This window comes from Pieris napi, chromosome 5 (genome assembly GCF_905475465.1).
Source record: "Pieris napi chromosome 5, ilPieNapi1.2, whole genome shotgun sequence".
Taxonomy (NCBI): Eukaryota; Metazoa; Arthropoda; class Insecta; order Lepidoptera; family Pieridae; genus Pieris; species Pieris napi.
The window spans coordinates 2318644-2342965 of NC_062238.1; the positions used below are offsets into that span (position 1 = coordinate 2318644).

Sequence of the window (24322 nt, forward strand, 5' to 3'; positions counted from 1 at the left end):
GTATAAGATATAGATATATCGATATATAAGAGATAGATACGAATATATTGAGAAGAATTTATTAAGTAAAATATTATTTGTGAGCTTTTCGGAAACACTTCAAGCAATATGGTTTTCCACAAATGTTGATCGTACCTAGTAATGTATTTCGACTGTCTGTGCTTGCAAAAGAGTAAGTTTGTTTAGAGGGTTCATTTTTTTGTATTATACAAAACTGATCCATTATAAAAATGCCTACTCCAAAGATCACATTCACCGCAATCTTATTGTACCAGTATAAATACTTCCGGATTGGAGAATAATAGCTCATCTGACAGATCAATGCCGTTTTTTCTACAGACCGGCGATGTTTTTTGGCGCCGAACCATTTATACATTTTAGATTTCATTTGAACCTCAAAGAAAACTACTTTTCATAAAAACGCGTGATGAGGACGGGACGGGTACTTCCACTTTCCTGGACAGTGAACCTGATAGAGCAGTTTATGCGGTCTACCACCACCATGTGGAACCAGCTACCTTCTGACGTATTTCCGAAGCAATTCAACTTGGGGTCCTTCAAGAAAAGAGTTTACCAATTCTTCAAAGGCCGACAACGCACATGCCAGCCTTCTGGCAATGTGAGTGTTCATGGGCGGCGGTATCATTTAACATCAGATGTACCGCCCGCCAATTTGCTACATAAACTATTATATTATGAGAAATAATGAATAAAAACTTTATGAATAAACTTTGAAAATGGGTTCTTAAGCGGGCCTAGACGGACTGCATGTTGCAGTCAAGACCGACTGCAACATGCGGTTTGCTCAGGAACTGCTCGAGCGGTTCGTGTATTGCGAATATGAATTTAGTAAGGAAACTGCAGATCGCCGTGCGGCGACCGCATGTTGTCGGTCTTGACTGCAACATGCGGTCCATGGCCCGCTTAAGACTTAAAAATGTGACAGATAGGATGCGATAAACGGATGAACCGATTTCGATAAATACTTAATTAAAAAAATTAATTACTACTATTCGCTTGCAAATAGTTTTATTACGCAGGTTTTTCAAAGAACTGTTCCATCTCTTCATGAAAGTGTATACTAAACTTTTTTTAAGGTCTGGCCACTTCTCTCATACCTAATAGTGGTACCTAATATATGAGCAGAAAAGAATTATGGAGTAAGTGTAAGTAAAGTGAACTTTACTTATTCAAGTGCGGATATAAAGGCCGATTTACATTATCTTAGTGTTTAGGAGAGTGCTTTAGGATAGTACTTTAGTTGAAACATGTAAACGCTAAAGTAACACGTAATTTAGTAAAATCTTTAGTAGAGTGCACAAGTGCCGTGAAATGCGTGCGTGTTTTTTATTTTTAAAGATGGCTAAATGGTCGGAAGATAAAACTACCAAATTTATGTCTGTATATGTTGTTCACGAATGTTTGTGGAACGTTAAAAACAATTTATACAAAAACAAACAGGCTAGGTATTCGGCATACACTGCCTTAAAAGAAGCTATATTATTATTTATTTATTTCGAATAAAATCTCGTCTTCTATTTGTTCCATAACTACAGTTAGTATTTTGCGTAGAATAGAGCGTATTTGCCGACGTCGTTGCGCGTTCATCGTGGCGCTGTAATGATACCCTACTGGAAAAATGTAAACGTTCACTCGCAACGCACTAAAGAACTTGCCTTTCAACTTGTACTAAAATACTCTCCTAAGCACCAAGATAATGTAAATAGGCCCTAAAAAATATTTACTACTACAAATCATACATTTGCTATGGTCACCACCCACCCATGGGCTCCGTTATTCGGACCAGATTATTTTGAAGTAGCATACCACATACGAACTCTTACCATGTCGAATTAAAGGTCATAGCTCATTAGAGCCACCCGGCACCCGACCAGCGCCGCCTCGTTGATCGGTGTCAACTCGTTGTCGACAGGTGGTCCACGGGTGAACGACGCGTTGTTACTTGTGAACGTCGCGAGATCAACCAATGAACGTCGCGTGGTCAACGAGTGGACATCGCTTGGGCCACGAATTTTCGAGTAGTCTGTTAGCATTGGCACTAGGTCTTCACGTGTTTTTCGTAATGTCAAATTTTACAAACCGTGAATTGGCACTCATAGCTGTTGCGCTTATTGAAGAAGAAAATCAAAGACGCAACACAAAAAAAGACGCATTGCCACCGCGTCGGCCTCGCGTGGTTCATTCGCGGGCAGCGCGCGGTCCATGTAAGGCAAGCGTGCGAGCAGCGGGTTGTCACCGAGTGGTACACCTGCCGTCCGCGCGTGGCCAGATTGCAAGCGAAGCGATCCGGTGACGACACGGCGTTGATGTAATGAGCGCTTATTCATAGAAGTCCATATAAAGAATACTAACCGCTCGAGGCGAGGCGGCGCTGATCGGGTGCGGGGTGGCTCTAATGAGCTATGACCTTTAAGGGCCGCAACCGTCCGCGAATAGTTACTCCTGTATATACCCACCTTAACGACCTATATGCCTTCATTTGAAGCGGTAACATTCTCATATAATCTGAATATGTTCTACCATGTTAAAGATGCCCAATAATCTTAAGTACGTAAACGGAAGCATTCAGTGAAATTTTACTAAATACTATTTTGTATACCTGTACAATCTTTAAAAAGAATGTATTTGTAACTTTTCAATACCAGCATGAACAAGAGGGACGACTAAAGCTTTTCAATCATACCAATTTTATTGTGAATTACCATAGAGTTACCACCAGTTTATTGAAGAGTCTGATTGGTACTTAGCTTACCTTAAAGCCACTCATACTATGTGGACTTAGATTTTACATGATTACCAGTGTTGATACCAGCTAAAAACAGATAACCTTTTGATACCAATTACCAACCACATTACCATAAAAATACATTACCACCAAGATTCAAATAACCAACATACCTGTAACACGAATTGTCAATAAAATTAAACTTAGCTAACCTAATACTATCTTACAAATTTCACATTACAACTAGAAGAGGAAATGAATCTTCAAATTTTACTATTTAATTAATCACAAAAAGATTCATTACCTCAAGAATAATGGAAGCTATTATCATTGTTAACATAGATATAGAGAATGATTATAGCTTTAATGAACGGTCGGAGAACCTACCTTGTGCATCGCCGACAGCACCACCCTCCCCACCCGCAGAGATAGTGCCATCGCCAGTCGTAGAGCCATCAAAGCCTAAACAAAAACAAGGTATGAAGCAAAATATACATGGTTGTAGTCCACCCACCCCTTGAACCATTTTTAATTACTCACCAGCCATGTCCATATTAGAATCGTCTTCGCCAAAGTTAGTCTCGTCATTATTAGCGCCATCGTCATCTTCATCCCACATACTTTCATTTACAAATTCAGGTTCCATTTTCGGTGCCACAGCGTTATTTTCATCCTCGTCAGGTATCGTTACAAAGTCCTCTTTAACCGAGCCAGAAGGCCCGGCTTCCAAGGGATCGATACATTTCCGTTTAGCTGGTCCACTTTGAGATGATGAAGAATTATTTGATGCTATTGACGGCCTATTTGTTCTCTTAATAGCTACTGGAGTTGAGGGCTTAGATTCTAATTCAGTCTCTAACTTAACAGATTGCCTTTGATGTGACGACCTAGGGCCTGGCCTTGAGGTCGGCTTTGGTTTGGATGGCGTGGAACTTTCTTCATTTTGATTACCGGTTAAACCTTTCACTTGAAGTTGTTCCGCGGTACTAATAAATGTAGCTAATTCTTCTTGTTTAACATTAACTTCACCTTGATACATAAACTGTAATAAGTCTCTTAAAGCCGAATGACTAACATCTTTTAAAAATACTGAAACAAAATATTTTGAGTTAGTACATTACAAAGTTTTTTTTAACTTCACAATAGCTAGAAGTGTCCTTACCTATGGGATGTTGAGTAGGATTCATTTTGAACATTTCTTGAAAATACGGCGAACATACCGATAAAACTAATTTATGTGCTTGAAGTAACCTGCCCTCGGCAGCTAGCGTTACGTCAACTAAATCTCCACGCGACAGCAGGCCGTGAAAGCCTGCTGACATGTTGGCGTGGAAATTGTTCCAACATAGTGAAAATTGTTCATCCGACGCCATGTTGGCGGCGACAGATGAGGGACCCTGAAATAAAAGTAATATTAAATTTGACAAAAAATATTAGGATAAATTAATGAATCTTACTAAATGTAACTAATTTAAAGCAAAAGTAGTAAATCAAAATACACATACCTAATTTACTTTGTACTCTTTATATCCTTGATATTAGAAACATTTGAAAAATATAATAATGTTTCTACAATCTTGACATCCCAGTTTACACGTCCGTCCGGTTTGAACGCCCAGCTTGATATGATGACGCAAAAGTACAAACTGTGTGTCGTCACAGGGTGGTCATTCAAACCAAAAACTGCCTAGATATTTAAAAAAAATATTAATCATACATAACGTTTGTAAATATAAGCAAAACATATATATTTGTACTATATAATAAATTTAGCATTTTCCTGACTAATTTTTCACATAAATTAAGAGATATTTAGGAAACTACTATCCACGGTGGTTGTCACTATGACGTAAGGTGATGTAGCGTGCACGCAGATATCCTGAAGCTTTTTAAATTTTAAAAATTTAGCAATTTTAGTGTGTTATTGTTATATCATTTAGATTAGCTGTTAGTTATTTTGGATTTAAGTATTTACAAGACCAGTTTTACAAATAAGTTAGCTAGAATTGATTTTCAATGGATCGAAATCGATTTGCGTTCTCTAACTCATGTCTCATCGGGATTTAGATCGTATTATTGTAAAATGTAACTTTTTGCTTCTATTTATGAAGAAATTTAAATGAAGTATTCAGCGGATATTAACGTTTGAGCAAGTATCGTGAAAGAAGACACGAGTATGTAATTAACCCAAACATATTACCTACTTTTAAGTACAGTAAGATTTTTGATACTTTATAATATATTTTATCATAATTTATTGCAGGTGTCTACATTTATACAAAAAAAAATATTTTATATTTTCTGGTTCGTGTTTCTACAGAATCACTGCTAGTTGTCACTAATACATATAAATGCAGCATCTGGCTATTTTGTGCCTCTATTACTAAATCCGAGTTAAATAATCAAAATTATGATCCAAACCAAATATCAAATATTATGTTGTTTAATATATTAGTAGCATTATCTACTTTACTTATTCATATTAAAATATTAAAACACTAATTAAAGTATAAAGGCTCGGTGTACTCAAAGCTTTTGATAACAAAGTAGACTAAATCTAACACTTTAATCTCCTTCTTTGGTGTCGAAACAGTAAGTACAAATATAAATGTTTTAATATTTTAATATGAGAAAGGTTATATGTATAACGATTTTAACAAATATTTAAAGTTTCAATATGAACATTACTTTGAATGCTCCGACAAAAGAAAGAGAAAGGTATATGCGGGGAAAATATCTCTAAGCTTGTTTAAATTTAATCTTAAACGTAATCACATAAGACTCAAAATTATATGAATGATTTTGTGTAGCAGTGTTACCATCGTTGGTTTACTTTCCGTATACAGTGCAGTTTTTTGCGATGCTTTGCCAAAATATTGTAATTAATTATTATGTAAAACATGTTTGATGCCTCATTTAGACTCTGTGATGTCCTGTCGGACAGGGAAGTAGGCAGTAAAAGAATGTAAATAGGTTGCTATTATAGTACATATATATATAGTGCAGGCGCGAGTTCGTGTTATCATTCAGAACTCTTGCAATAATGCCACCGCCTACGCTACCGCCATCGCAGTGGAGCAACGAGAAAATAATAATTTAATAGGAGTTATATGGGTTCCATGTGATAAAAATCATAAATTAAAGCACAAATTACGTGATGCATGGACACTCCTATAAAAGATTTAAAATTAAAGAAAAAAATCGCTTATGGCTACGTTTCGACCATTAAAAAAAAAAAATTAGTTGTTTGTAAAGTAGGTTTACGATCGAGATGTTTACGTGATAACGTCTTATTGGTGATATAAGTTTTTGGGAAGTAAGGAATTAATGAACATAACAATTTTTTCAAATTTTAAATTACATCTATCGTTTTATTCACACTTTTGATGATAAATTTCGGGTGTAAAATGACAAGTTTACTTATTCGACTATGATATACATTTTTCTTCATACATTCACGGAATGACTGGCAGCGCTCGAGATGAGACGGGAGATCGGTCCGTCTCTCTCTCGTTATACCTGCGATCGCGCTCGTGAGGTTTTGGATTGACACAAGTTTCTGAACATGTCACCCGACTAAAACGATTTTAAAGACGTTATCACGTCAAAAAAGCGTCTATACGTTCTGGACCAAGTGCTGGCGATGTGTTCCAGCCAATATGGTAATGGTTTGCCTTTGAAGTAATGGACAGATTTTTGGGCATAATAGGTATTTGACGTTGAGTTGACAAACACTAAACAGAGGTTAAGTTCATTCCGATTTCAAAACGTATAAGTATTATTTCTATTTATATCTAATATTCTATTATATTTAGATTTTACTGTGTTCAAATTATGCGCATTTTTTTTTATATACTTAACAGGGGGCAAACGTGCACGCGGGAGACTCACCTGATGTTAAGTGAAACCGCCGCCCATGGGCACTCTCAATGCCAGAGGGCTCGCGAGTGCCTTGCGTTAATTAATTAACACGGAGTACATGGCCATATCGCTAACAAGCGATTTCTTCCAGGCAACCTATTACTATTTACTGTTGCATAATATAAATATAACAAATGTAATTTCGATGGGCCGTGGCCTAGTGTGAATAACGCTTGTGCACTGTGAATTTTCTTCTTATGCGCGCGATTTGCACACATGCAAATCGGTGAAGCCAAATATGAATAACATGTGTCAGACACTGAACTTTGAAGTCTGATCTGTCTAATTATCTATTAAACAATGATCGAAGAAACGGATGCAATTTGAGGCCAAGACCCATATAAAGTTGTAGCGCCAATGGATTTTTAAATATTCGCAAAAACAGGAGTTAACACACCGAAGACATATTTTTCAAATGACATTAGCACTTGAAAGTTATTTATTTCGTAATCCTAAAGCTGTTAAAAATTATATTATATTAAACTATAGAAGTTTTAAACCGTAGAAAACGGTTCATTTTAAACTATAGAATTAATATATAATTAAGGTTACATTTAATTAAGTCAACAATTTTAAATAGTTTCGCCGTGAAATCGTACTAACACCCAAACCATTAAAAATAACATTGAACGTTTTCACTAGATAGATTATAAATTGTATCTTATATTCCAAAATAAATCCGTGCCGCTACAACTTTTTAGGTCTGGGCCTCAGATTTCTGTTTGTGTTTCTAGATCCTTTGGAATTGACACGACGTGTGTGACACACGCCGTAATTTTTTTAGGCTTAAGGCATGCCGGTTTCCTGACGATGCTTTCCTTCACCGTACGAGCGAGTATTCATTGCGCACATAGACATAAAGTCCATTGGTCCCCGGGGATCGAACCTACGACCTTAGGGATAACACTACTAGCAGTGTCATGAGCCCTTGTGCGTTATCATTTTAATGTGATTACCTATGGAACACATTGTATAATAATTAATAACATACAATTACACTAAAAATATAGCCAGATGTGGAATACATAATATTTACCTACAAAAATGTTCAATCATTTATAAGAGGGAAAAAAGAATATAAATTATTCAATACATTTTACTTAGTGATACCTGATTTGTCTGTATTGTGTGATGGTGTAAAAGTGGGTGTGTATGTTGGGTGTGCTTATGATGCAGGTGATTTAGCGCTATGGATATTCTTAATACTTCTTTTAAGAATATTCCGCAATAGCTTAAACGAGTTAAACCTTAAATATTGGTTATTGTATGTCTGGGCTGCACACTACAAAACGAGTTTTGTTGAAAGAAGGTTTCATTGTGTTAATATTATAATTAGCTGGAAACAAAATTAAAAAAAAAATCAAAATTCAGTCATTTAAATTACCATGCTAGAGAGATTTGATCCTTATTTTTATAGCATTAATTGCCATTTTAGTTGCATAAACTTGCAAGTTGTTGTTTTATGCGATAAAATAATGGAATTCAGAAAAAAATCATAATAATATTTTTGATATACTATATAATAATTTGGGATGATTAGCGTGGGATGTCAGGATAAGAGTTATGACTAAACGAGTGGTTAGTGATGGCGTGGTTTTTGATCGTGTTGGCGTGTATTGAGTTAATTGCGCCGGCGCAGGCAGTGGTGGGTGGTGCGCCGGCTGCCCCACCAGAACCTGATGCTGCAGTGGTCTTCACACAGAAGCACGGTTATAGTTCCCGGCTGGAAGGTTTGAAGGATGAAGAGCGTGGATACTATACGTTCGCTGGTATCAGGTAATACCTGGTACATATTAAGAATTAATTATACATTTATATAATTAGTATGTGAATTTAATATATATATAGAGATTAACGATATTATATAAATAATTATATATAAAATTCTCGTGTCACAGTGTTCGTTCCCATACTCCTCCGAAACGGCTCGACCGATTCTTATGATTTTATTTTTGCATATTCAGTAAGTCTGAGAATCAGCTACTATCTATCTTTCAAACCCCTAAGTGATAAGTACTATCCAACCCAAAATTTATATTTTTATTTTTTACACAATTTTTTTGCTTTTTTTTATGATACAGCATTTTCAGAAATTTTCAACCGTCTACGATCAACCTCCATTTTTTATTATTGTAGATAGTTATTTTATTGAACTAAACAAATGTTTCTATAAGAAATAATATACATGGCAAAACAAACGTTTGCCGGGTCAGCTAGTATTTTAGATAATTCTGCTATTTAAACAAATAATAATATCATAATTTGATGAACAAATTGTTTTTTTTTAAGTCAATGATTTGACAGTAATTTATATGCTATACTTCCTATCGCTATTCCCTTCAAGCAAAACATTACTACAAAACGGGTCGGGCAGGATAAAAAGACACTTCGAACTTATGACACCCCTCTTGCAGGTGCTAAAACCATAATAAAAAGTCTCTATCATATTACAAAATCTATTCAATGAAACAAGTTCTGTGGCCTCCCTAAAAATTAGAAGTACTTAAGTTGAAAATAACAAGAATAACTGATCGTATTCCTGAATTAATTTTTAAATACAAGGGCAAATAGACTTGAAATGTTTTGTACTTATTCAAAATTTCTTTATTCAATAACAAGTTACATTGTTTTCTCCGCTCTTCCGACGGTTTAATTAAATTTTTAACAATCGTTACCAAAATCTCTATACATATATGTATATAAAATTCTCATGTCACAATGTTCGTTCCCAATTCCCATACTCCTCCGAAACGGCTCGACCGATTCTTATGAAATTATTTATGCATATTCAGTAAGTCTGAGAATATATATTTTTCATCCCTCTAAATGTTAAGGGTAGTGCCACCCCTAAATTTACATTTTAGACAAAACATTAGCATACAAAAATATGTACATACAACCCTTCTCTCTACTATCAACCCCTATTTTTAATTTGTTAATTAAAATCTTATGACTTGAACTCCGAGGTTTATATAGAGAAAAATTCACAGAAAAACCTAAACATTCTCTAGGGTAGCATAGAAAAATGTTCCATGTCGGTAGGTACTAAAAAGGTAGACTAAGTAAAATCACATTAAGTTGAAACGAAGTTCGCGAGGGCAGCTAGTCTTTATATATATAATTCTTCTGTGAGTGTGTATGTCACTGAACTTCTCTCAAACGACTGGACCGATTTTGATGAAATTTTTCGTGTGTGTTCAAGGGGATCTGGGAATGGCTTAGATTCACAAATCAGCCCGGCAGGTGGCACTGCAGTCAGTACTTTCATACTTTAATATCCTAATAGCTTGAAATATCATGCAGGACAACGTCTGTGGGGTCCACTAGTAATCATATAAAAACGACGATTGAAGATCTTACAAAAAAACTCATGTAGCGCATAATCATATCTCTATGAAGACTACAGAATGAACATTCATTTAATTAAATAAATTCATGATTAAACTTAATAATAGCTTCATAAACGGATGTACACCCTGATAATAACTTCCGTAATAAGGCACATACAGTATATGTTTTGATTTCGTTTAGCGTTCTTATTTAATTTAATTTTGGTTTGGTAGATTAGCATATGGCATTATGCTTATAAAATATTAAAAAATTAAGTCTATAAGTAATGGGTTCAGTCTTAGAGTTGTCTTGGTGGTATGAACTTCCATTTATCCATCGTGAAAGCCATCTTGTGCCTAATACAAATATGAGCATGAAATTTATAGGTACGCCGAACCACCGATTGGTCCAAGACGGTTCCAGCGGCCAGTTCGGCGATACTTAGCTGGTGAAATCAATGCAACCAGACATTGTCCCCCATGCGTCCAGCCTGACCCAATGGGGTCGGGGATCATTGGGCATGAAGATTGTCTCTGCCTTAACGTTTTTTCTCCTAAGATGCCAGGAGAGGAAAGAGGTGACTAAAATATGCTCAGGTTTCTCTATACTGCATGTGTTAGTTATTTCGACTATGTATTTGCGTGTTGTTCCCACGAGAATGTATGTGCGTGCTCCTATTTCACCATGCCTCCTGCTGATAGAGGACAAATCTTTGTTTTTAATTTATTTTATTATTATTAGGTATGTAGATGTAGACTTAAATGTCACGTGGAACATGGTGTAATGGTTGCAGCTCTTTACAAAAAATGGGATAAACAAAAAACTTGGCGATTAAAAAATGTGGCGGAGAGTTTTTATTTCCAGTTCTTCTCTTCCGTTCTACGCCCTTGATTTGTGAACTGGCAGTAAATATAAATTTGGACCTTTATTTTTTACTGACGTTCATAAGTATTTAAATGATATTTTGATTTTCGATTGCCGGATATTTTTTATAATTTTTACTAATTTGCAGGTTCCCCTGTAATATTTTTCATCCATGGAGGTAATTACAGATCTGGATCGATTGCAGCATATGGTGTAAGTGTTTTTCGATTCATCAGACAAGTCTATTGGCATTGGTATACCGAAAAAAGATTTTTTCTGGTTGTTTAAAGACAATTAAAAGTTATAACCTTAAAATCCTATAAATTTCTTTTCGTGGTCAATTTTAGCGAATTTATATACATAAGTTTATTGCAAAAAAAATCCCTACAATTTGCAAATCTTTTTCGCAGGGTCAACATTTTGCTCAACAAGACACAATTTTAGTGACCGCGCAATATCGTTTAGGGTCACTCGGATATTTAAGTACCGGTCAAAAAGACGCATCGGGGAACACTGGCCTCTTTGACCTTCGGGCCGCTATGACTTGGGTGAGAACTTGATAGGACTTTATTTGCTACGACTCAAGCGCCGATTAAACAAGCATTTCCTGGACAGGCGTGCCCTCCAATAGGCCACATCTCACTTAATATCAGATGGGATTGTGGCCAAATATCTGTCCGGTCCCTTATAAGAAAACAAAAAAAAACACTTTAATCCGTGTCAACGCAGTAAACGACGTTCGATTTAGCGCTAAGTCCCACACGTCATAAGTGTATTTGACGTAAGAGAGTCAAAGTTTGTGTCAAGGTCATAGAGCTATTATTGAGCTAAGTCATTATTTATTTATTAGATTAAACTCAGTATAAATTTATTAACACATGCCTTTGGATTATTCGAATGCGATGAGGCTGAGTCTGTGGGGAAAGATGTTCATCTTATTCTAATTTAAGTTCTACGCTCCACTAAACAGAATGACTAGACTGCAATCGGCTGCAAGGCTCGAACAATCTTGATATTTTTTCGGTTCGACCATCCGATGACATGAAGGGTTACTGTTATGACTTTCTAAGTTTTTTTCGCTATGGTTTATAATTTATGGTCTTTTCTTTGGTATCATTAGTAATATTTATCTCTTCTCTCTTTTTTGGCAAGCGAATATGAAAAAAAAAAATTAACTGTTGCGAAAATGTCGGTTCTCTTTCCGCACATACATTAGTACCAAAGTAACACAGCAATTAAATCTCAAACTATGTTATACAAATTATGTATAAAATAGTTTGTATAAATATAAACATATTTGTTATTCTTTTAAGCTTTGATTATGTGACAATAATGACTTACTGAATTTAAGATAAATGACTACATCGAATTCTTTGGGGGAGACAAGTCTCGTGTCGTGGTAATGGGACAAGGTTCTGGTGGTAGAACAGCATCCCTGATGGGTTTATCTGGTGAAACACCACGTGAAGGTCGCTCTGCCACCGGTGTTGCTGCCCTTTCCGGTGCTCCTTTGTCACCAGGTAGGTTGATTGTAACCAAGTTTTTTTTTTAAATTTCACGTAAGTTTATACCAGTGCCGGTACTCTTTAACTTCCAATAGCGATACACATACGATTGCAGATAACCGTTTGTTCTTTGCAGCCGTCGAATATTGAATTCAATATTGAAGTCGGGATCGCAATCGCTATGGTATTTCGGAGTTAGAGAGTTTAGGTGCAGTTTTATAATTTTTTTAAATGATGGTGTGGTTAATATTACATTAAAATTATACCCAATGAAACAGTTGGAAAGTATAAATGAATAAATGCCAAATCAAGGTTATTATAGCATGATTTTTACCATTTCCAGGGTTTATATTTAAACGCATATAACCTTGAAGAGATTCGTATACCTGTCATTAAATAAATGCAGAAACCCTAAGCCCGCAATATACGCATAAAATTATGGCTTGTTATATATTAAACAAGTATGTATAATAGGAGCAGTGGAGTCTAATCCAAAGAAACACGCGGAAGAACTAGCACGCCAAACCGGATGTCCCAAAGAGCCAGCGGAAAGACTATTACGCTGCCTCAGGAAGTTGCCAGCTGAAAAAATTATACAGGTAATACCTTTTTTTACAGAAAAACAATGATTACATTAAACTATTTTTCTGTATTACCTTCTGATTTTTAAGACGTTTTAGTATAACAAAAACAAATTAGCCGATTATATATTTTAAAAATTTAATGAGTCTGTTTCATATGAAACTTGGCCATTTTCAGGCCGATCGAGCTATTACATCGGAAATGGTTGACACAGAAGCATTTTTAAATGAAATTGGAGGCAATTCAGGTAATACTTTTAATATCGTATGTATTTAGATATTTGGAGAATCCCTTTGTTACGTTAAGTTGATTAGTGCTAATAATAGTAAAAAATATAAAATAATTAAAAAAATACCCTAGACAAGTACAGCAATATTTTAGGCCCTTTTATTTACATTATTCTGAAGTATTATATGTACTTTCCTTGTGATTGTTACTTTCTCTAAACTTATTTAGACTAATACAAGTGTTAAGACTAATAGATACTGTACATTTAAATAAGATTTGTTCGAAATTTAAAAGCCTAATAATTTAAATTTCAGACTGTAACTGAAAGAATTTGTTACTTAAACAATTTTCAAACCTTGATTCAAAGAGTATTTAACGCATCCATTCTACTGACTAATATATTATATTTATATATAAAAAGCTGTAAATCCTAGAACTAGAGAGATGGTTCTCACAAATATAGGGACTTTGCTGTCCTTTAGGTGTTGGTGTACGCGTAGAAGGCTCTGATGACCTACGAGGTCTACCACCACTAATAGCAGAGGAACCCAGTGACTCAATCAAGAAGAAGCATCAGCTGGGACCTATGCTTACTGGTGTCACCTCAGCGGAAACATCGCGAGCAGTTTTTGGTGAGCATTGCCATTTTGTAATTATATTCCCTATGTATGTAATGAATTACGACAATTACGTACACTCGATGTTTTTATTTATTTTTTAATGAAATTGCGGCAACTATTTACATTTATATATCTCTCTTCAATCGGCAGCTCATGTCTGAGAGTCGTGGTCAGGAACTAAGCATCTGAAGGAGATTATCTGTTTCCACCGGTTTCTATCCAGCGCCTCTCTTTTAACAGAGTACAGTTTTGAGGACGATGAGTCATTCACATGATTGGTCCATCTGGTTGGTGAACGGCCACGTGATCTTTTGCCTTCTGAGTTACCAACCACGATCAGTTTCTCCAAGTTCTCATCGCCTCTGCCCATTATACCTTTATATCACATGGCAAAAAACATCACAACATTTAACAGTAATAGATTAAAATATTTACAAAAATACTAACTATTTCTTATCTACAGTATTGGAACATACACGAAACAGACCTTTCGTTAACAGACAGTTCATTCAACGGACAATTAAAAATGTCTGTTAATATATGCAGTGCATTAATTATTACCGTAAATTGTCGGTCATCATAGTTGAACCTTGTTGTTTCATATTGTTACGAAAACGGGTTGACTGCAATGTTTCCAGATTTTTCCACTAGTTAGAGATCTTTTCAGCGAGCTGAAATGTGATTTATGACCGTTTCAGGAGAGGGTCAATCACATATTAGAAAATCGTAATTTACAGAATATTATCCCAGTTTTCAGGAGGCTGAAAGGCTTTTTTCAGGCAGTTTCAGAACAAGTGTAGTCCAGTGGTACACATTTCAGGATACCCGTTTTCAGGCGTTTTCAGGCCTGGTTATACCCCTTTGATGAAGGAATATTCTAGAACGAATTTTCTAGGTGTGAGACAAGGATGGTATGATACGCGAAAGAGAGGGAAGATCGGAACCTTCTCGAATCTAGACCGAGCACTCTAGAACGCCGTACGACAAGGACGGAGCAATGTGCGAAAGAGATAGCGAGTACGCACGTTCTAGAATTATGCTTTCGCTACTCTGTAGCGCTCTCGCCTAGAGAGTTCTCGAACATCGTTCAAGATTATTCCCAGGGATATATAAGCGAGCCGTAACGCGACCGATGAGTTCAGTTTTGAATGCGATTGCAAGGGATGAACACCGAAGAGATAAAGTGCGAATATAGTGAAGACAAGTGATAAAGTACTGTGTGAAGTGCGTGTAATTAAAGTAGTTAGCATCTCTTGTTCTAATCCGAGAATACGTTTGTCCTGTTTCGATAGTTTGCAATCCACGTCAGATTCCAAATTTTCGAATTTTTTATCTACTTCTTGTTTCAGATCTCCTAATCTTTCTCCTATACGGCAAGCCTGTTCCTCCATCATACGACGTGTCTAAGCCTGTTCTTCCATCATTTGGCGTACGTGTTCCTCTTGACGGCGAGCCTGTTCTTCCTGACGGTGAGCCTGTTCCTCCATCAATTGCCGAACCTGTTCCTCTTGACGGCGTGCTTGTTCTTCCATCATTTGGCGTGTCTGCTCCTCTTGACGGCGTGCCTGTTCTTCGTGTTGGTGTGCCTGTTCTTCCATCATTTGGCGCAGAGCCAGGAGGATGTTGCCATCGTTACTTTCGCCCATCCCGCGGTTCGCGTCAAAACTTTGTCGTCGGGCGGCGTCCCGTGCTGATTGTGCTCTTGTCTGCACTCCCTCCGTTGCTGGTGGGTCCGCCACGAACTCCTCTTGATTCTCCCTTGTAGTTATTGTCATTTTTCCATCCCCGATTCTGACACCAAAATGTTACGAGCTAGGGGGTCGGTTAGAAAACGCCTTAGATTTCTACAGGGGTTTATTTCTAAATAAATCAGTGAGGAATTTGTTTACACTAAAAAGCCGGAAATTACGCACAGAAATTCACTAAATACACATACACAAAATACTGTCACTAATAACTTTAATTACACGCACTTTACACAGTACTTTATCACTTGTCTTCACTATATTCGCACTTTATCTCTTCGGTGTTTATCCCTTGCAATCGCATTCAAAACTGAACTCATCGGTCGCGTTTTGGCTCGCTTATATATCCCTGGGAATAATCTTGAACGATGTTCGAGAACTCTCTAGGCGGGAGCGCTACTGAGTAGCGAACGCACAATTCTAGAACGTGCGTACTCGCTATCTCTTTCGCACACTGCTCCGTCCTTGTCGTACGGCGTTCTAGAGTGCTCGGTCTAGATTCGAGAAGGTTCCGATCTTCCCTCTATCTCGCGTATCATTACGTCCTTGTCCCACACCTAGAAAATTCGTTCTAGAACATTCCTTCATCAAAGGGGTATAACCAGGCCTGAAAACGCCTGAAAACGGGTTTCCTGAAATGTGTACCACTGGACTACACGTGTTCTGAAACTGCCTGAAAAAATGTTTCAGCCTCCTGAAAACTAGGGTAATATTCTGTAAATTACGATTTTCTAATATGTGATTGACCCTCTCCTGAAACGGCCAAAAATCACATTTCAGCCTCCTGAAAAGTTCTCTAACTAGTGGAAAAATCTTAAAACATTGCAGTCGACCAGTCTTCGTAACAATATGAAAATCGTGATTCATGTGTCCTTTTTTTAAATATTGTCCTGATCACTGCTTACATGTTTTAATTGCTTTGTTTTGTTCCATTAGTTTTGTCTAAATAACTATATGCCTTATGTAATTTTTATTTTCTCTTTGCGGTTGCCTGGAAGAGATCGCATGAAAGCGATAAGGCCACCAGTCGCCCTCCTTTTCATTTAATTATGTCCATTGTATCCAACAAAGTGTTATTAAATAAATAAGGTACCTATTAAAATAGCAGCTTAAAATAGCGATTTCCTTTAATTTAGCAAATTTTGTGCATAGATAGAGGTTTTCAATTAATACAAATCACTTCAAAGTAATTGTTATTCTAATGAATGCCAGCACTTTATTAGGTTAATTCAGAAAATTCACGAACAAATTCAATCAATATTACAAAGTAACCCTGCTGTTTAGAGCGCGTCTTGTGTTCTCTGAGCATAATTAACAAATCATCACAATTAAATTTCAGGAAAGTATGGGAAATTCCTAAGCGACCAATTGGAGGCTGTTCAAGATTTTATTAAGAAAGACGTAATCGGTGGTCTCAAGAAGTCAGTTCAGACTGTCCAGGGTTTGGCTCCGATAAAACTTCCAGGCGTGCAAAAGGCAATTCCGCTTTTGGATTATTATCAGGCCATATTTGATAATTCAATGAAAGCAGTGGATGGTTTAGCACAGATTGCTGAAGCCACGGGTGAGATTTTTTTACAGTGATATCGTGATAGGCTCGTGGTAATAGTGAGTTGTATTAATGCGGTCGGTAATTAAAAAACTTGAAACAAATCAAATGCTGTTTTTAGCAAAGGGATCTCATCAATCATTCTATCAGTCATGGATAAGTGATTTACTGTTAGGCCGCATGCCCGATGGTGATGGGTCCGATGACGAAGCAAACGTTCGATTGTTTATTTTAAGATATTTATTTTAACATGTTTCATCATCATCATCAATGGCTATAGCCTCTTGTGGGCCTTAGCCTCCTCAAGTATATTTCGCCATCGCACTTTTTAGTGCTTCTTGCGTCCAACTTTGAACCCCTAATTTTTCGAGGTCCAACTGACGCAGCCCCGGTCTACCGGGTTTATTCTTGCCACCAGGTTGTGAGTTCAGAGAGGACCTTGGGGTTCTGTCCTCCGCCATACGTTGCACATATAACCAAAAAGTCAAGAACAAACCGATTTTAAAATCTGAAGTTTAACATGTTTACGTCCTTATAAATATAGAAAGACATGATATATTCCAATTTTTATCCTTAATTACGAATTCTGCATGAGTAGTCGTAGAGAATACAAAAATACAATATTTATAAAATTTAATGTTATACTAGATAGTTTTTTTATACTCCAAAAATCCTGAGGTAAGCCCTTCTGTCCCTTTTAAATGGAATAGGGAAGGGTGCCTACAATTGGGGTACTCGACTACCTGCACGCAGGTAATAAGCCTTGTGTCCCCAGCTGTGCCACGCACGAATAATTCTATATCTAAATCTATAGATGTAGAGGGAACTAGCGTTAGATCAATTTTGTCACAACCATATTTTGTTATTAATATATTTAGATTTTTATGCTTTTTTACGAATTATGAAGGAATAATATAATAAAAATAAAATACAATTTAATAATATTGGGAGTTACCATTCTAGCTAGACCGGCTTTTCGATCGTAATATTACGATTTAAAATTTCCAAGGTAATTTAAAATAAACTTCATAAAATGAACATAATTTTGTTGTAATACTTTTTGCCGCGCACACCACTATGTGGAACCAATTCGACTCGAAGGCCCTTCGAGAAAAGAGCGTACCAATTCTTAAAGGTCGGCAACTTGCGAGCCTTCTGGCAGTGTAAGTCTATGGGTGGCGATATTTAACATCAGATGAGCCTCTTGCCCGTCCCCTTGCCCCCTGTAAAATAAAAAAAAACATTAACTATGCTACCTATATTTATTTATCCACTATTAATAATAATTTATTACTTAATAGGCGACGCATTATTCAACTTCCCGGCGTATCAGAGCGTAAAAGAATGGAGTGCCGGCGCTCCGGCCTTGATGTACAGCTTCGAACATGTGGGCAACCTTAGTAAGGGATACCATTTTGTACCTGGAATAGCTTTGACTCGTAAGTATATATTATCCTTAAAAAGAACAAATTCAGCAATCATAGAAACAGTTTTAACATAAGTAATGAATCTCTTTCTTACTTATTGTGTTAACACCATGAGGAAAAGAAACATTAGAGGGAAAATTTGATAATTACGTTTGTGTGATGTTGTTCAAGCCTAGCGAAAAATTTAAATATTTAAAGATGTTACAGATTAATTGAACGCACACGCAAATATAATTTACTACAATCCAGTAATACCATCAAGTCTGTTTTTTTTGTATCTAGTTGGAGAATTGTAACTTTTATTTATATAAATAATAAAAAAAAAACATTAGATCCTGCATTAAAATCCTATCCTATAAAATGTCTTGGAATCCTTTAACTTACGCTTATATATTTGATTGTAACCTAGTAAGTTTATGAATTAGACCAATTATATACTTTATGATTTTCATGTACTTTGTACTTATTTTCGTAGAAGATGCTGACAAGCCTTCAGATAACGTACAGCAAAAGTCCAAAGGCCCAGCCCACGGCGACGAACTAGCCTACCTCTTTGAACCGTTGGATAAAGACGGAAATTCTTTAAATGAAAAAGTATCAGACACAGATGCAGAAGTACGAAAATCATTTGTAGGGCTTTTTGCGAAGTTCGCTCGTAATTTGAGTGAAAATAAAACTAGTGACGCAAAACTCTTTGGTTTCATTCCTTATTCAATGGACGGAGAGAATTATTTGAAGATTGGTGAAAAGATTACTTTGGATAAGAACTTTAGGTTTGTATTTCTTTTAAAATTACGTACCTACGTACTACGTATCTGTCAGGAATGTATGACAGTTGTTTTCCGTATACATATAAGAGTAACAGAATGTGACATATAGACCAGTGCCGATAATTTTTGAAACCAAAAAAAATTACAGTAGGATGAAACCCATTAGAAAAGCAGGGGAATATGATCAAAATGAAAGGAAAAATAAATTACGGTCGATCTGAGGTCGGGAAGGGTAGGGGGGGGAGTTTTAAGGGTAAAAAACGGTTTACCTCGATTTCCGGCAAAACTAAAAGTCCTATCGAAGAAAGTTAAATGGCAAAGTTGTAGGTAATAAAAACATCTAAAACTTTTGTATTCACACATTTTTCACATAACATCAAAATTGGTGTGAAAAATTCAAAAAACCAAGTTTTTGGTTTTTTATTTTTATCTTTAACAAAAATATTTTTTTTTTAACGAAATTTGGTGAAAACTTACCTTTCTATGTCCCAAATACACTGTAATTTATTTGATTAAAAATATTTATTTGTTCGCCTTATTTTGAATTAATATCGAAAAAACACCCTAATTTTCAATCGAAAATTCTGACGTCAAAATTTCAGCTTTTTTCAAAAAGTTGGTGTGCTTTCAGTTCGTTGAAATCTCTACTTTCCTATGGTAAAAAAATATATATATATTACCATAGTAAATCTTCTCAGAAAACGCAAAAAATCGTATGCAGTAACGCCCAGACCTGTCATCCCCTTCCTTACTTCTCTATGAAATACGAAAATTTTAGCCCATCTAAAGGCTAAACTTTTTTTTTAGGTCACTCAGGTATATATAAGTTATCTTAAAATAGTAATAAATAGGCATCTGATTATAATTTAAAGAAGATGATGAGATTCATAGAGAAGTAAGGAAGTGGATGACAGGTCTGGGCGTTACTGCATACGATTTTTTGCGTTTTCTGAGAAGATTTACTATGGTAATATATATATATTTTTTTACCATAGGAAAGTAGAGATTTCAACGAACTGAAAGCACACCAACTTTTTGAAAAAAGCTGAAATTTTGACGTCAGAATTTTCGATTGAAAATTAGGGTGTTTTTTCGATATTAATTCAAAATAAGGCGAACAAATAAATATTTTTAATCAAATAAATTACAGTGTATTTGGGACATAGAAAGGTAAGTTTTCACCAAATTTCGTTAAAAAAAAAATATTTTTGTTAAAGATAAAAATAAAAAACCAAAAACTTGGTTTTTTGAATTTATCACATAAATTTTGAGGTTATGTGAAAAATGTGTAAATACAAAAGTTTTAGATCTTTTTATTACCTCCAACTTTGCCATTTAACTTTCTTCGATAGGACTTGTAGTTTTGCTAGAAATCGAGATAAACCGTTTTTTACCCTTAAAACTCCCCCCCTACCCCTTCCCGACCTCAGATCGACCGTAATTTATTTTTCCTTTCATTTTGATCATATTCCCCTGCCTTTCTAATGGGTTTCATCCTACTGTAATTTTTTTCACTTTTTATTTATTTTGAAGGCTATCTGCACTGGTCTAATAGTATATTTACTTTTTTCTTGCCATCAGAAATACATTATTCATTAATTTATTATATTATTATTTATCTTTGCAACAAGGCTAAAACTGCTTATTTTTTTATTAAATTAATTAAAATAATATCTGCTTTTATCCATTTTATATTTATAATATGCAATCGTTTTTATTACCGTTTATAAAATTATGTATTATTAACTTTTAATATATGTATATAAAATACCCATTATAAAAGTTAATCACAATTTACAGATTCTGTCAAATTGGTTTGTGGGGCGAAATGTCAGATCGATTAATGGATGCCTTCTGTAAAAATCACTTGGAGCAAATCCTCAAATTACCAAAACTTATATCGCCTATTGCTATGCAAGTCGATAATGCCGGGCAAATTCCTGTGGTGAATGGTTTAGGCCTTCTAGGAATGAAATCAAACACTCACCAGCCAAGAAATGCTTTTAATAGTATTAATCTTTTTGGTGTTAAATGATGTATACGTTTAATAAATTTCTGATATTTTAGTTGTTTTCATAGTGTATATAATTCACCTTATTTTACAAAAGAGTTCGGCTGCGGCCTAAATTAAAAAATATTTGAGATTATTTTTACGACCCAAATATCGGCCAATAGAATTGCACCATTCGACGTCACGTGGTACAACCTACATGGTATTATACTGAAAATTTTTTGTGAAAATTTTCTCTGGTCGTTGCTTCAAGAAAAGTATTAAGTAGTTGTTTTATTCATTATGAAATTCTTATTTGTTAACTGTACATTTCGTCTCATGGTGCAATTGTATTGGCCGACATTTGGGTCGGAAAAATAATCCCCCGAATACCACACGAGCTTCAAAATTATCGGGCATTTCCCTCAAGGTTCCCTGCAAACAAATATAGTCGTCATGACGACTATATTAATTGTTTGCAACGAACCTATCGGGAAATATCCGATAATTTTGAAGCTCTTGTGGTATTATAAGTGATAAATAATATTCAAATATTTTTTATTTTTTAATATTATAAAAATGTTTGTGTATGGTACAAACATAAACTCAAAAATGACTGGACCGATTTCAAAACTTCTTTCACCACATCACAAACTTTTAAAAATCCTCTAGCCGTGTGTATCCGGAACTAGTCAGTAAATACTAATAATTTGTTACAGAAACTATTAGATTTTTCCAGAACATGAATAGTATAAATTATAGTCTAGTAGCAAGGTCTACATAGGTTCCTTTTATTTACTCGGAATTCGTTTGCATACCTCCAGGTAAAGTCTATTGGATAAACAACACACTTAGGATAAATATACTTTATCGTAGTAAGAAAACTTGCGTAATGTATAAAAATCTTACGAATTAAAAGTTGCTGGATACAGGTTATACAATTTTTTTTTACGCATTCCATAGAGCAAGTTGCTTTTTATGCATAGCTAGCTATATCATAAGTAAGTTTTTTATACCAATAGAGACGTCTTCTTCTTTTAGTGCCTCTCCATTACTGGAGGTTGGCCAATAGAGATTTAATATTGACAAAATAAACAATCATGACGCAAATATTGTCTTTGCTATTGACATTTGCGAGGATAATTAATTCTCTGAACTAAAATAGGGCCAACTAGTAGATTAATTACTTCTACAAGGACTTAGTACGTACAAGGGGTTCAATAATGAAACAAAAGATTGAAGTATAAACTAATTATTTGTATTTGACATTAGCTAATGCTGTCACTTGACCATTTTCATACAAATTCATTTGGTCTCAAGCAATATATATGTCACCGTAAAATTGTAAAAACCGTTAGATTGTAATCTATCTCGCGAGATTGTAAACTGTCGAAAGATTGTCAACTCAACATACTGCTTGCAATTTAACGTATCATTATTCGGTAGTTATATGAAATTGTTGGGAAGTAAAATTAATCTGTAATTGACCAAAGAAGTTTGAATGATAACTAAGTTAGTGTAGTACAATCTACCGAATACCGATAACCGATAACCGATAGATTACAATCTAACGGTTTTTACAATTTTACGTTAACATATACGAGTATGTCCTAAAACTATAATAAGTTTCGAAGAGAGATTAAGCTAAGTAATTTGATAACAGAACACAAATGCATGACGCTAAAAGAATCACGTACAAACTACTTTTAAAATGTTGTTATTCATATACATGCTAAAAATATATTTAAATTTTATAATAACCTACTGCAAATAAACAAAACCCCAGAATCATACAAAAACAAGTTTTCTTTTGCTTACAGCTTAAACACAGTTTGAAAGAAAGAGTACTTACATACTTAAAATAATTATTTAGTAGTTTTTATGAATATGGGCGTTAATTTTTTATTTTATTTTATTGTCCGTCGTGTGACGGAAAAAATACTTATTATTAAATACTCCTTACTTAAGAATGAAGAACCTTTTACTGGTAAAAGAGTATATTAGTGTGTGTTATAACATGAATATTATGTAAAAAATGCATAGTTTGTTTAAGGAAAATCAAAGTATAAATATATAATATGAATCACCCTGTGCTTACATCTGTTCCCTTATCTCACATATGCGGGTTATTTGTACAATTAATTGCAACATTTTACTACGCATAAAAGACTAGTCTTTTCATTTTTTCTCATCGGTTCGTCTGCAAACATGTTCAAGTTATTATTATTAACCGCTCTTGTTACTGTGTGCGTTAACGCAAAAATATTAAAGGGAGTGATTGATGAAGAACCGGTTTTTAATATGAAAAATCTTGAAGATGAGGTGAACGAAAATGATTTAAGCTACCCCCCTGATGTGGCTATTCCGGGGATATATGACATTCAATGCAGGGAAATTGGCGAGTTTGTAAGTAATATTCAATACTATCTTATATTAGTTCTGTAATGAAAGAAAGTATTATGGGACGAATTAACTAAAAACTCCTTGAAGAAAAGATCGTGCTGATGTTGCGAGTATTCTGGCATTGTGAGTGCCCATGGTCGGCGTTATCACTTACCATCAGCAGAGCGCTGCTCGTTTGCCCCCTGTTAAACATTAAAAAAAAGCTTGGACAAAAATACTTTACTACATATATTATGTAAGTATAGAGTACTTCATGAGTCTTTCTTTGTTGGAATGTCTCAAGTTGCTATCAAACAATAATATTTCTCAAAGTCATGCTTTGTTTTGTTAATGTAATCATGTGTGTCATCAAGACAGACTTTGTGTTGTATAATTACAGTTCTGTCTTTTGAAAAGGTGTATAGATGTTTTTTACTTTTTTTAAATGTCATTTTTCAGTGTAACTATCACACAGACTGCTGCAGCAACGCTTGTTTGGGCTACATGAAGCGATGTGTCTCTGGTTCAGGATAGAACAAATCGTTAACATAAGATTTGATTTGATTTTATACCTTTATAAGTCGCCTAAAATATCAAGAATCATGTAGCAAACGATTTGTGTTCTAAAACAAGGTTTTATTAAAGATTTGTAATAACTAACAA

At 35.2% G+C, this 24322-nt stretch overlaps 2 protein-coding genes and 1 long non-coding RNA gene across 52 annotated transcripts in view; 2 read left to right on the forward strand and 1 right to left on the reverse strand.

The window, feature by feature from the left end:
- LOC125049347 (protein tramtrack, beta isoform) overlaps positions 1 to 4410 on the reverse strand; it is a 357718-nt gene extending 353308 nt beyond the window's left edge. For all 50 annotated transcript variants that reach the window (XR_007116991.1, XM_047648522.1, XM_047648558.1 and 47 more), the window contains exons 1-4: positions 4252 to 4410; positions 3909 to 4143; positions 3287 to 3835; positions 3134 to 3208 (exon numbers count right to left, since the gene is read on the reverse strand). Coding sequence is in view for 49 of the 50 variants with exons in the window: in XM_047648522.1 (XP_047504478.1) it covers positions 3134 to 3208; positions 3287 to 3835; positions 3909 to 4119 (835 nt within the window). In the remaining variant the exon portion in view is untranslated. The remainder of the gene's footprint in view (positions 1 to 3133; positions 3209 to 3286; positions 3836 to 3908; positions 4144 to 4251) is intronic.
- Positions 4411 to 8235: 3825 nt separating this feature from the next.
- Positions 8236 to 21353, forward strand: LOC125049580 (fatty acyl-CoA hydrolase precursor, medium chain). Its single transcript, XM_047648958.1, has 12 exons — positions 8236 to 8443; positions 10384 to 10574; positions 11010 to 11074; positions 11272 to 11409; positions 12213 to 12381; positions 12841 to 12965; positions 13126 to 13195; positions 13659 to 13808; positions 16881 to 17105; positions 18392 to 18529; positions 18993 to 19290; positions 21088 to 21353. The coding sequence occupies exons 1-12, from the start codon at positions 8253 to 8255 to the stop codon at positions 21320 to 21322; spliced, it is 1995 nt and encodes a 664-aa protein (XP_047504914.1). The 5' UTR covers positions 8236 to 8252; the 3' UTR covers positions 21323 to 21353.
- Positions 21354 to 22885: 1532 nt separating this feature from the next.
- LOC125049800 lies at positions 22886 to 24322 on the forward strand. The gene is made up of 2 exons (XR_007117056.1): positions 22886 to 23683; positions 24119 to 24322. It is a non-coding gene; the product is annotated as an uncharacterized LOC125049800 (long non-coding RNA).

Coding starts and splice junctions, on each gene's coding strand:
- LOC125049580 (XM_047648958.1), top strand. CDS start 8,253: ATGGCGTGGTTTTTGATCGTGTTGGCGTGTATTGAGTTAATTGCGCCG. Junction 12,966..13,125: donor CAGCTGAAAAAATTATACAG/GTAATACCTTTT, acceptor GGCCATTTTCAG/GCCGATCGAGCTATTACATC. Junction 18,530..18,992: donor ACCTGGAATAGCTTTGACTC/GTAAGTATATAT, acceptor TTATTTTCGTAG/AAGATGCTGACAAGCCTTCA.